Below are 13167 nucleotides of genomic sequence, written 5' to 3' on the forward strand. Positions count from 1 at the left end.
CAGATCTATAAATACAACTTCCTCCTAGCACTTTGTCCTTAGGTGTTTATAAGCAACTCATGTTCAACACATCTAAAATCAAACTCCTTATTTCCCAAGCTCCCTCTCAAACCTGCTCTCTTCCCATTATTCCCTATTTGAAGCTGATTTATTCACATAACACATACATACATATATACATACACACGTGTGTCTATGTATATAAGTACATAGATATATGCATATGAGAGCCTACTTTGCCCCACACAAGGTGCCACTGCCAGTACATGTTCTGCCAGGGTTTACCATCTAGTGCACTCATCATCTCCCAGGCACATTCTTAACTAGTCACACTTCTGACCTCCCTTCTTTCTGCTCTCTCTTTAATTAGGTAAGAATTATATGGAGATATATATTTTTTTTTCTGACAAAATATTTTCTAACAAAATGATTTTTTCTGATAAAAGTTTCTCATAAAATGCTGAAATTTTAAATTCTGATAACTTATATCGTTTATCCAGGATCCTGGTACATTTGTTGACTTAATTCTTGAGAATGACTTGGTGTCGGTAAGTTAAACTTAATTCTTGTTTTATTTTTTTAAAGATTTTATTTATTTATTTATGACAGAGAGAAAGAGGGAGAGAGAGAGAGAGAGCACAAGCAGGGGGAGCAGCAAGCAGAGGGAGAGGGAGAAGCACGCTCCCCATTGAGCAGAGAGCCCGATGCAGGACTCGATCCGAGGACCTGGGCTTAACTGACTGAGCCACCCAGGTGCCCCTTAATTCTCGTTTCAAAAAGGAAAGAATCTTTAGGTTGTTAAGTTACAAATTGACCTCACTTGATTTCAAAATGGATTTGTGAAAATTTATAATAAAAGAAAATCTTGTTTAAAATGGAGTCAAGAGGCCAGAAGGGGGAGCTCTCAAGCACAACCACTAGTTAGTTAATTGCAGACCCAACAGGAAGGGAATCTTGCAAGTCCATACTACAAATACTTCTTTACCACTCAGGCAGGAGGAAGAAAGGTTTCTCCTTCCCAGCAATTGCCCAGCCAGTGAGAAACCGTCACAACTCAGCCAATGAAAAGCCACTATAAATTGCCAGTTTTACTCCACAAGACTTTTTGTTTATAAAAGCCCCCTACAAGTTCCCAAAGACTACTCTTTTTCTTTTGTTCTCCAGACTTGCCTATGCTTTCATTGCAGCGTCCTTGTCCTAATTGCAATTCTCTATTCCCAAATAAACCCCTTGTTGCTGGTGAAATTTACCTTAGAGGTACGAGATTATCCTCCTCAACATCACATAGGCACTAGAAGGCTGTTAAAGTGCTTGAAACAGTGCCTGACACAGTGAGTTCTATACACATTCTCATCATTGTATTCTTGTTATGGTCAGAACATCACTGATTTGGAGAACACAGCAAAAGCAAGGAAAAGCAGGATGTAAGCATGTGATAAATAGTCGTTTTCAAATGGTACATTTTGTATGGTAGCTGTTCAAACAGATTTAGGAAAATAACCTGGTTATATATTTGTCCCTGTAGGTCTCTGACACATTCCCTGTGCTTCACTTTAGTAAAAATGCTTGCAACATGACTTGTTAATAACACATGTAGATAAAATTTTTGAAATTATCAAAAACACTATTAAAGCAGCTCTGACCATTATTTTGCAATTCCATCAGTTTTCAACTATTCTATGAACTCGGAGTGTATCTGAGTTCACCTACTGATGGCTGTAGTCCAGTGAAAAGGTCAAGATGTTACAAAATAACAACACATTTTGTCTTCTGGCTTCCCTATTTTGCATTCATGAGTGAGTGCACTGCATGCAATAAGCATTAAATAAAAAGTCATCAAATTGATTAGAATAATTCCAACCCGTTTGCTACATTTTAATCCATGTTTGCAACATTTTAATTAAAACCAATGTATCACTGGTCAAATGCTTCTTAGCCTGAAAATGGTAAAAACAAAGCAAAACAAAAAAACACTTTGGCTATAGTAACCTGATAATATAAATGATAAATGCAATAAATTTAACTAACAAGTTGCTCTTGGTTTATTTGTTTAAAAACATAAATTCTGGGAGTTCAGACTCCAAGTCTGTACTGCTGACCAACTTTTTTCCTGCCATTATGGTAGGAGGCCAACAGGCATTCCATAAATATGAATAGGTGAGAGTAAAAACTGCATTCTGCTAGTACTTTAACGATATAAAACTATCTCAACATAATGCTATCTCGTTGTTACTTGTGAACATATAATGAACAGTACTCTGAAAGTACAGTGTAACCATCACCTGGTACCAAAAATCGGAATCTCAAGTATCATGAATCATTATAATCCCAGAAATAAACAAGTAAAAACACAGAATACTAATTATGCCTGTAAATTAAAAGACACCCTCTGACATAAATATCTAATCCGCAATATGCTTGCTGTCTAAAGCTGTTGATGTCCTCCCATGAAACTGAAGAAAAGACAGGTTAGACAACTGTTGAAAGTCATTATTCATGTCACCAGCAGAGAAAATAACCAAAGGGAAAGCTAATTTAGCTATATTTTTATATAACAGATGTTTTTGCAAATTATCTTGTACTCTTGTAGAGCTAAACATACTATATCACTATAATTAAGGAACGATAAAAAATAGAAAAAAAAAAGTTTGTTCAAGAGGCTATACCTAAATGTTGTGATATGACCCTTAGCTGCTCCTTCCTAGGCTCTCTTTCTGGATCATCCCCCTCTTCTTGATCTCTAATTATTGGAGTCCCAGGGGCTCATCTTCAAGTCTGTTTTCTGTCTATACTCTTCGTCTAGGTGAATCCATCCAGTTCCTTGGCTAAATTAACATCAGTGTGCTGATGACTCTCAAATCTCTATCTCCAGTTGCAACCTCTCCACTTAATTCCAGACTTGTATATCCACATGTCCACTCACCAGCTCCACTTCGCTGTCAAATAGACATCTCAAGGTTACCATTTTCAATACCAAATTCTTGATCTACTACCCTAAACTTACTAATATCCTAATTCTACTGTCCTGTATTTGTTATCTGGAAAAAAAGAACATTATCATTAATGTACTTGCTCAGGCCAAAATCTTGGGGTAACCCTTAACTCTTACACTCACCTGATCCATCAACAAACCCTCTGGCCTCTGCCTTCACAGTGGCTCCAATCACTCAACACTGTTTTACTATGTCTGCCATCCCTTGCCCGGCCTCTGTAACAGCATCCTAACTGGACACTCATTTTCACTCTTGTACCCCAAAGGCTTATTCATCTGGAGTCAGAGTAGTCCTTTAAACACCGAAGTCAGATCATTCCACTTCCTGACTCTCAAAATGAGCAGCTTCCCATCAGGCTTAGAATAAAATTCACATCTTTACATATTATTACCTGTAAGGCTCTATATGATAAGGCCCAGAGATCTCTGAAATAATTTCTTTCCACCCTCAAACTCATTCGAATCTCCCAACCAACAGCAGCTCGCCTGCAGATCGTGAACATGCTAAATACAGCACACTGTTAGGGTCTTCAAAATATCCTTGACCTTATACCTGGAACACTCTATTCAGACGGTTCCATGGTTTGCTTCTTCACCTTAGGCACATCTCTAACCAAAGACACCCTCTCTTACCACCCTATCTAAAACAGAATACTGCTCCATCAGGCTCTCTCTCTTCACCTTATTCTTCTTCAAGCATTTAAAATTGATGGACATGATACTATGTAACTATTTTTTTGTCTGCGTATATTCTGTTTCTACCACTAATGCACATGTTCCATGAGGGCATAAACCATGTCCAAAAACACATGGACATTTTCCCCAGAATCTTGTGTAGAATTTTTATTTTACATACAAACTGTATGCCCAATACCTGTAACAGCATCTGGTACAAAGCAGTGTTTAATATTTGTTGAAAAAGTGAATAAATTCAAGAAATCAAGTTTTATTTTTACATGACCCACATGCATATGTAATTCACGATATTATTTATATTTATCGTATACCTACACTGAAAACATATTTATACAACTGCCAAAGTGCTTCCAAATATTTAAATGTGAATGTCCCAAAGGAATCTAAGTCTACAGAAAAGTATAATAATTGATCACACTGATGACAAATGTAACATTGATCACCCATACAAATATAAAAATATGCAAGCTTTATTGGTGTATTCTTTCTATTGAAGAGAGAGAGAGTGTGTGTGTGTGTGTGTGTATGTGTACGTGTATAGACATACATATACACACACTTCAGAAAACTTCCAACAGGCTATAAAATAGTGGCTTCTCCCTCAAAGAAGATAACCAAAACACCCTACTCCCTAGAATTATTGCAATAAAGAGTAAAAAGCAAAAATGCACTTACCTCCCTTTCTCTACCAAGAGCAAGACATCCATTTTTTCCCCATTTTGAACCACTGTGCTGATTGCTGGAGAAAAAGGAGAAAAGCATGAATCCATCATTTAAAACAAGACACCAAATACCCATAAAGACACAATTATTAATACTACTTAGTCATGTTTGGAAATAAGGCATCATAATTTTATGTAAAAGCTACTATTATCATATACTATAAAGAATCGCATCCAAAATATAAGATGAAAGAGGAAAAAAAATCTTACTTAGCTCCTGCAGTCTTCTTAAGTGCATTCTATCTTCCTGAACTTCTTGCATCTGAAGACAAAAACGCAAACTAGACTTTTCCATAGAAAACCAGCCTTTTCTCCACTGGTCCAGGGCATGGCAGTCTTTGTAGTAGAGTTGACCAATCAAATCATAGTCAGCTTCTGTTAAGTTTTCAGCAACAAAGGGAACAAAATGCTGTTAAAACAAATACAGAAAAGTAATAAAGACAGTGCAAATAGGAAATCCCTTCCCTACCTACGGACTCGAGGGAAGGCAGAAAAACAAAAATAGTTTCTCTACCTTAAAAATTTAGAAGTAACCCAAATTTCAAAACAATTATTTAAACTTGCTATCAGTCTTAAAACTGCACAGCTATAATGCATTTTCAAATGGCAGCGTCTTAAACCACTTTTTTTGATATATATAGAATTGAAATGGGAAGACATCATCTATGCTGATTTGTGGCATTTTTCAAAACGTTTGTCTCCATTTGTATCTTTCACTGAATCTGTTCCTTTCCCCTTTGTGTGTACCATGAATAACACATCTACCTATGAAGAGACATACATAGAAATGACTTCACAATAGTGAAAAGATCTTAATCATCATGACATGGCTGAATTCAAAGAATGACTCCTCCAAGGTCCTACATTATTTCTTTTTTTGTTGTTGTTTCTCAGCTTAAGGTTCTAGGATGGAAACTCTTAATCTCTTTTGACTATAACCTTTGAAAACTTAATGAAGTATGGACATTTTTCCCAGAATCTTGTGTAAAATTTTTACGGATCTCTGAAGCTCAACCATAGATCCCAAGTTAAGAATATTCTCTGGACTTAGGGTAAATATGCAATATTTAAATACCTTGGCTATTGCCTCCGTCCATTTTCTTTGAGCTTGAGATGTTTCAGCTCCAAATAAAAACGCACGTTCTGAGGGTAAATAGATCTCAAAGGCAAAGATGGGCCTGCAGCACACGGGAATAAAAAGATACCACTGTTTCTGTTTGGCTCTTATGGAAACAAATAACACAAAAATCAAGTTTTTAATTAAATTCCCTTTGAAAACTGGATGATGCTTTGAAATCTATCATATTTTCCCAACAATTTATATTTTAATTCATTTGAATAAATGGAATACACTGGATCAGACAAAAGGAATATTCTTCTGATTACTTAATCCTCTACTGCATGACTGTGTTAATGCCCTGGACATTCATTAGTTGACTGATGTGGCAAAGGGCTCTCTTTGGTCTCCTCTTCCCTCTCAGACCAGGCCATCTTGACACTCTGTTTAAAGCAAACACTGTCCAAACCATTCCGTAATCAGCCCTCTTCCTGTCTTACTTCACAAATCTTCCGCCCATTATCTCATCTTATCCCAAAATTTTATTTCCTTACTGCAGATAAAATTAGACTAGCAGCCCAGGTCCTGAATTCTTCCCTGGGGCCCTCATCCACAGCTCCAACTATTTCCTGGAACGTGTGAAGTACGTTGCTGCTGTTACCTAAAAAAATCTCAAAATACCCTATATCAGAGTCATCTTTCTTCTTCCTCTTTTTTTACCCCATACTGCTTATATTTGCCTCATGTTTCAATTTAGAGGCATCACCATCTACTTTATCAACAAGCTCAAAACCCTGGGGTTTAATTTCTTCTTTTTTTTTAAGATTTTATTTATTTGACAGAGAGAGAGACAGCGAGAGAGGGAACACAAGCAGGGGCAGAGGGAGAGGGAGAAGCAGGCTTCCCGCTGAGCAGGGAGCCTGATGTGGGGCTCGATCCCAGGACCCTGGAATCATGACCTGAACTGAAGGCAGATGCTTAACGACTGAGCCACGCAGGCGCCCCTAATTTCTTCTTCTTAACAGCAGCTCTTCATCCAGTCAAGAGAGTATTTCTTACTAGTTCAATCATAAAATTCTCTCAACTCACTGTTTTTTGTTTTTCTCTTTTTAACAATCTCTTCCTCTAGGTAAACTCTCAGTAATTGTGGTCTCTCTTCCTCCCATCTCTCTCTCACCACTTCAGCCAGCTTTCTTCCTCAAATACAAATCTATGTAACTCCTCACTGCCTACATTACTGAGTCCAAACTCTATAAAGCGCTATTTAAGGAGACTCAGAGGATGGCTGCAATAGTTATTTTTAACCTTATTTCACTGTAGATGGTTTCTCCTGCATGTCTACTTTTTCAGGAACATTCTATCAAGAATGTTTTATTTCTGAATGATTACATGCTGACATAAACTAGTATTATTTTAAATTATATTTTATTTACTAAGTAAGCAACTGAATACTAGGAATGCATTTATCTTAATATTCCACAGTAAGCCACATTACTTATTCATTTGGAATAAAAGCACTATTAAGATTAAAACAAAAACAAAATCACTAATGATCAGTTTTGTTGATTTACTAAAAAACAAAGTCACTTTAACTAGGATATACTAGTCATGGTATACTAATGATACTATGGTACATGTAATTTTACGTAAATGGCAAAGTTTTGCAAATCTCTTTCCATTCTCATAAAATTTATATTCAAATATGATGTTTCTATAAAACTGATTTATGCAGATTTTAATATTTATAGTTTTTCATTAATTACATTACAAAATGTAACTTTCATACCAAGTATATTAGATGGTTTGTTTTTAAAAGTCTTCACAAAAAATTTATTAAACCATTCTTTGAGCCAACTATATTAAATAAATAATGCTTACTCTTTTAATTGCAACTTTTTTGAGACCATTAAAATGCTAAAGTGAATCTTTAGGGAATTTAGCATTTCAATATGGTATAAAATACTTTTAGTTTTTTATTTTAATGGAAATAAGTCATTACTGAATATTTTCCTTTGAATAATGCATTAAACGAACGCATAAATTTTGCTATTAGTCCACCATTTTAAATGAGTAAATTATAAAAATTTTAGGACTACATGTTCTAGAATGGAATGCTATAAATTTATTAAAGATTAGATGCAAATACGTTAGCCTTTCATAGTACCTGGTATAATATTTTAATTTTTCTACTTTTTAGCAAATTCCCTAAGGAACTTTCAGAAGCTGCAAAATGATCAGCCTTCAAGAAACTATTAAACTCTTCCACAATAAGCAAATGAAGAATTAACAAATCTCTTATTATCTGGTATGATAAATATCAGGAAATATTCTTCACCTCCTACCTGTCTAACAGTAGACCTACCCGGTATTTAAATAGAAGTCCTCTTTGTGTACAGCCAGGCAGATAACTTCATTGATGTTAATGGTGCCATTAGGTGTGGTAGACTTATCATTTTCATAATAACTCAAGAAGCCTCCTTCCAAAACACACCACTTTTTATTTGTCTCTAGGAATTTAAAACAAATAATGTGTCATAATTACAGCGCATTTTTAAAAAACAAATGGTTTAAATAATAACTGGATTCAAATTTATTAATTTCCTATTTTGTGTAAAGAGTACGTCATTGCTGTATGGGATATACAGTTGTCATTCTTAAAAAATGTACAAGCTAGTAACAAGGAAAGTACAAAAAATAACTATGACATTGATGACCAGAAACGCAGACAGATCCATAAGAGACTGCTGCAAAACAACTCCAAAACAGCAAGGACTGATGTCTATAGAGTATTCAGAGGAAAACATGTAGTGTAAAAAGTAAGACTGTGGTTGACGTGAGGTAGGTATGCAAAAGAAGAAAGGGGCCATAACCTGCAGTGCCCCTAATGCCCTGGTTAGGGAATTTAAAATTCAAATTGTAAGGGGTCTTACACTGCAGGCCAAATCCATATCATCACCTGTTTTTATAAATAAAGTTTTATTAAAACACAGCCACATGTATTCACTTATGGATTATCTGTGGCTGTGTAGGCACGGTCTGGAGACAGAGGTATGGTGCCATTCTAGAAACAAAGTGGTTACAGGACGTTCTACGGACTCCTAGTTAACTGCCCACATTTACATACAAAATGAAGCCAGTGATAACCAAGCCCCAAATCCCAACACTCTCAGCAAGAGATGGAATCTTCTGACAACTGATCCCAAACATTTAAAAGAAAGCTTCCAACATAAAAGACAGAGACCAAAACCAAAATAATAATTTTTTTAAACTATAAGTAATATCAGACTGTCAAGGGAAGATACCGTAGGCATAAAACAAGAACAGATGTTCTAAAAAAGGAAATTAAGAACACAAAAAATACATTTTGATAATTTAAAATGGAATCACAAATTTTAAAAATTAAAAAATAAAAAAAAGAGAGAGAAAGCTTAGAAAAGAAACTCTCCCAAAAGTAAGAGGGAGAAAAAAGTTAATACAATATGATGGAGCTTTAAGATTATAGAAGTAATACAAGAAGTAATATTACTTCCAAGAAAAAAGATCAGATAAAAAGAATTTATCAAAGACAAAGAATAATGTCTAAAAATGGGGGGAAAAAACAAGGAACAAATATGTTCTCCATTAAAACTGTATTGTGCATGTGCACGTACTGCTTTGGTAAAATAAAAATTAGGAAAAAATTGCTTATAAAGATCACCAATTAGTGTGTTGCATCCAGATTAGGTTAAAAAAAAAAAAAAAACCACACACACACACACACACACACACATGAATTTGTGGTCAACTCAAAAGGCTTGGTTCCCTAACTGGCAATTCTCAGCAATCTCAAAGGTGTGGAAGCAAAAGCAGGGAAAATAGAAGAGATTGGCCAAGCTGGTTTTTTTTTAATGGGTAAAAAGAAACAAGCAATTTTGGAGAGTAGCAAGAATGCTTCTGAAATCACAATAGGGATCCAAATAAAGATGGAAGAGGGCTGAAGAACCAGAACTGGAAATGGTTCAGAGTTGATGAACAAGAATAACTGAAAGGGTCTAAGAACTACATGTAACAATAAGGCCTGACCACAACAATGTAACCATGGAGCGTTACTTTAAAGGTACAGAATGAGCCAAATTCTGCTAATGCATCAACTATGAGAATATCAGTTTGGAAGTACAGTAATATATACAGGTTAACAGAACATCTGAGTCAATGCAGCCATGGGTATCAACAATGGTCCATACACATGGAAACGATATTGGGATAAATGGAACTTAAGCTAAAGAAGATTGTTATTGGCAATGGAAATGGATATAGGGGGAGGAGAAGTTATTAACTGCTACAACTGAATTGAGACTTAATAGTGGAAATCAGAAACTACTTCCTAAAGTCTGTTCCCTTTTAATTTTGAAAATAAAATTCTGGGTCCTTTCTAAAAAGACACAATGCTTATTTGCTAGAGTGGAGTCTAATGGAAGACTGTGGGGCTGGGAAGAAAGCGTCATTTTGGAAACAGGTCTATTCAGGCTTGTTCTGCTCCTAATGAATTCTGGAAATTATGTACAAATATAAAGCACGTATTTATCTACTTTGCTCTTCTAGTGGGTTTTACATTATTATACATTCCAAAAGTACCCATGTCACTCCTTGCATTTAGCTTTTTCCCAACTGAACCTTAGACAACAAAAATATAAATGCAAAAGAGTTCAAATGAAAGGGATGAACACCTTGTGATTTTATATAATGTCTTTGCATTGCCGTTACTAATCTTTATCACTTCCTTTTAATTCCGACTTTAAAAAACTAAAACAATGAGCTTTGAGAATTGAGCAAAAATCCCCCCACTAATCATCCCATATATTTCCTAGTGAAAGACACTAACATGAAACTTAAATTCTGAAACATGTTATTTTCTACAAGTTTTAATGATGTAATTCAAGGTCTATAGTTTGCCAAATAACTCTCTGAATAAGTGAGGTAAAAACATTAAACTCAATTTTTTAAAAAAAAAGGAGAGCTAGGAAGCAGAAACTATTTGAAATTTTCAGTCTCTTGAGATAAAAAATAATTATTTTGAATTATCATCTTGCCATCCTATTTGTGGACTGTAGAAATTGTACACTCTCAAATTGTAAGTTATTGCCAAGAATTAAATTATACAAGCAACCCATAATGTTGCATTTAAAATATACATTAGATCTACAGATATTAAGACTAATAAATAAGGTTTATACATACAGATGTAATGAATAAAATCTGTACATCAGATAATTACTTGATTTTGATCACTATAGCATGGTTATTTCAGGGAAAGTCCTTCTTTTTAAGAAATACACAATGGATTACTTAAGGATAAAAAAAGTTTGTAAAAGTCTGCAACTTACTTTTAAGTAATTCTAAAAATATATACACACATATACCTGTTTGTGTGTACATATGCACACATACACAGGAAGAAAGAGGATAAACTGAATGTAAGATATTAATATTTGGGAAGTCTGGGTAAAGGGTATACGAGAATTCTTCATACCATACTTACAACTTTTCTGTAAGTCTGAAATCATGATAACACAATTAAAAACAAAAAGTTAAAAGAAACTTTAGGTTACCCTACTCTTTAAATTTCCCTTTATCACAGGGTGGTAAAGAAGAAAGAAAACAAGATGAGGTGTTTAGCCTCAAAAACCATCAAAAGGAGAAACACTTAAAAGGCTAAAATCCTAAGAGCTTAGGATCACTGTATTCCGAGTAACTGCCAAATGAAAAGCTGAATCAGAAATGGCAGAGGAAAACAGCACAAGGAATTTCCTGATGGGTACTGGGAAAGAATGCTCACAGAGACCCAATCAATGCCTACTGGAATGTGATATACTGAACATCCAGGACTCTCAAATCCTGAGTCACAGTGTGTACTCTGCACGGTTATATGAAAATCATGAAAGGCCATAATTTTTAAATGAATATTTACTGTAGACTTCTGAGATATAACACAAGGAAAAGTCAAAGTACCAACCAACTGGAGTTATAAAACAACTTCAAAACAACGTACTCAGATGAAGAGGATAATCCTCATAAAGAATAATGCAAAAAAATGCACATTTACTGAGTACATAGATAATGACTTGCACAGTTAGGAATCCCACCCCCTGTTCTCAAACATTTTGCAGTCTAATCCAAGAGGAGATGTGTCTGGAATAATAACCATGGTGGGGGCAGGGGTGCCTTTAGGGGTTGGAAGCACTCATGGAAGGAAGCCATCCTCAGACTAGAATGATAAACCATTTCACAGAAAAACACAGCTTTCAAAATAGTTATTTATAACTGAAAAGACATTAAAGTAGTGAAAAATACATTTTGAGCTATAACCACTCCATAATTCTGGGAAAAAACACTGTGAGAAAAGTCAAGGAAAGGGGAAACTGCCAAAAATCGATTTGGCCAGAGAACCAGATTACACATGAAGTTAGCAAATAGGAAAGAAGACCACAGACCCACAGCAGAGGCCAGGCCCCAGGAGTCTTATGTGACAGGTGTTCAGGAGTTTGTGCCTTTCTCGGCAGACAAGTGGGAGTCGTTGGAAGGTCTTAAACAAAAAGTGCCAAATGCATGATGCATAAAATAAATGTAAATGCAGAATCTAATTGTGTAAATTCTAATGGGAAACAAATGACAGATCCTTTAAAAAGGTGAGTACAAACTCATTTTCGGTTAGAAATATGAGCTTGAGGGGATTTAGTCCTATAGCATTATCATCACTATAACCCTTGATTTGCCTTTTTTTTTTGGTAAGTGGAAATGGGCCAGAAATGGTCAGACAAGGCAGGCAAAGATATCACCTTTGAGGATTTATAATAACAAAGCTGTGATAGGAAACCTTGGCGTTCCTATTCATTTGGGAAGCAAGGAAGAGCTTATGTCAGATTACATTGGTCTGCTTAGCCCAATTCAGATATGCTCTCCCAACTCTTATTTGAGAACACATACTCTGCTACAGAGGAAGTCTTACCGTTAACCAATTACCAGAAGATGTCCACCAGAAATAAAACTGGGGCCACAGAGGGCAACTCTCAGGACACAAGCTATTTGTTTGACAAGAGCTGGTGTGTATGGTGGTTGGAGTGGCTGGATAGGTTGTTCATTCTTTCTATTCAATCTTGATATTTAGATCAGGGAAGAAAAACATTACTGGAATTTGCTCAAACACAAGAAAGGACTCCAGTGGTGAGCTACTGGAATACTATGCAATGACATGGATGCTACTGTTGGGAAAACTGGCTATCAGCTACCACCTGGAGGATACGCCTAAACTCAGAGGCTAACAGGAAATCAGAAACAGCTATGACTACAGATAGACCCCTGCTGCTGCTTCTGCTTCTCATCCCCTCATCATCGTATTTACATGCCACGCACTCTTCTACACATCTTATAAACATCAACTCACTGAATCCTCAGAAAAACCCTACTAGGTCAGTTCTACCACACATCCCTCCCTTGTACCCCGTCCACAGGCACAGAATGGTTACCTGACTTCTCCAAGATCACACAAGTACTTAGAAACCAGGGCGGAGAGTAGAACCCAGGCGGCCAAGTCTGGGAACCGAGCCTCTTGACCACTTACCGATACTGCCTCTCTGCGCCTGTTACACATTTGAAGCATGTATGTCCATTTTTAAAACATATTAGGGAGAGTAGAGGTCATGGCTTTTTTTTTTTTTAAGATT

The 13167-nt window shown here is 35.8% G+C and overlaps 1 protein-coding gene across 6 annotated transcripts in view; it reads right to left on the bottom strand.

The window, feature by feature from the left end:
• Positions 1 to 13167, bottom strand: part of ARAP2 (ArfGAP with RhoGAP domain, ankyrin repeat and PH domain 2) — a 183932-nt gene that overhangs the window by 84534 nt on the left and 86231 nt on the right. For all 6 annotated transcript variants that reach the window (XM_032400158.1, XM_032400159.1, XM_032400161.1 and 3 more), the window contains exons 16-19: positions 7830 to 7974; positions 5486 to 5588; positions 4621 to 4819; positions 4364 to 4427 (exon numbers count right to left, since the gene is read on the bottom strand). In XM_032400158.1, the coding sequence (XP_032256049.1) occupies positions 4364 to 4427; positions 4621 to 4819; positions 5486 to 5588; positions 7830 to 7974 (511 nt within the window). The remainder of the gene's footprint in view (positions 1 to 4363; positions 4428 to 4620; positions 4820 to 5485; positions 5589 to 7829; positions 7975 to 13167) is intronic.

Source organism: Phoca vitulina, unplaced genomic scaffold (assembly GCF_004348235.1).
Source record: "Phoca vitulina isolate PV1807 unplaced genomic scaffold, GSC_HSeal_1.0 scaffold3, whole genome shotgun sequence".
NCBI classification, from domain to species: Eukaryota; Metazoa; Chordata; class Mammalia; order Carnivora; family Phocidae; genus Phoca; species Phoca vitulina.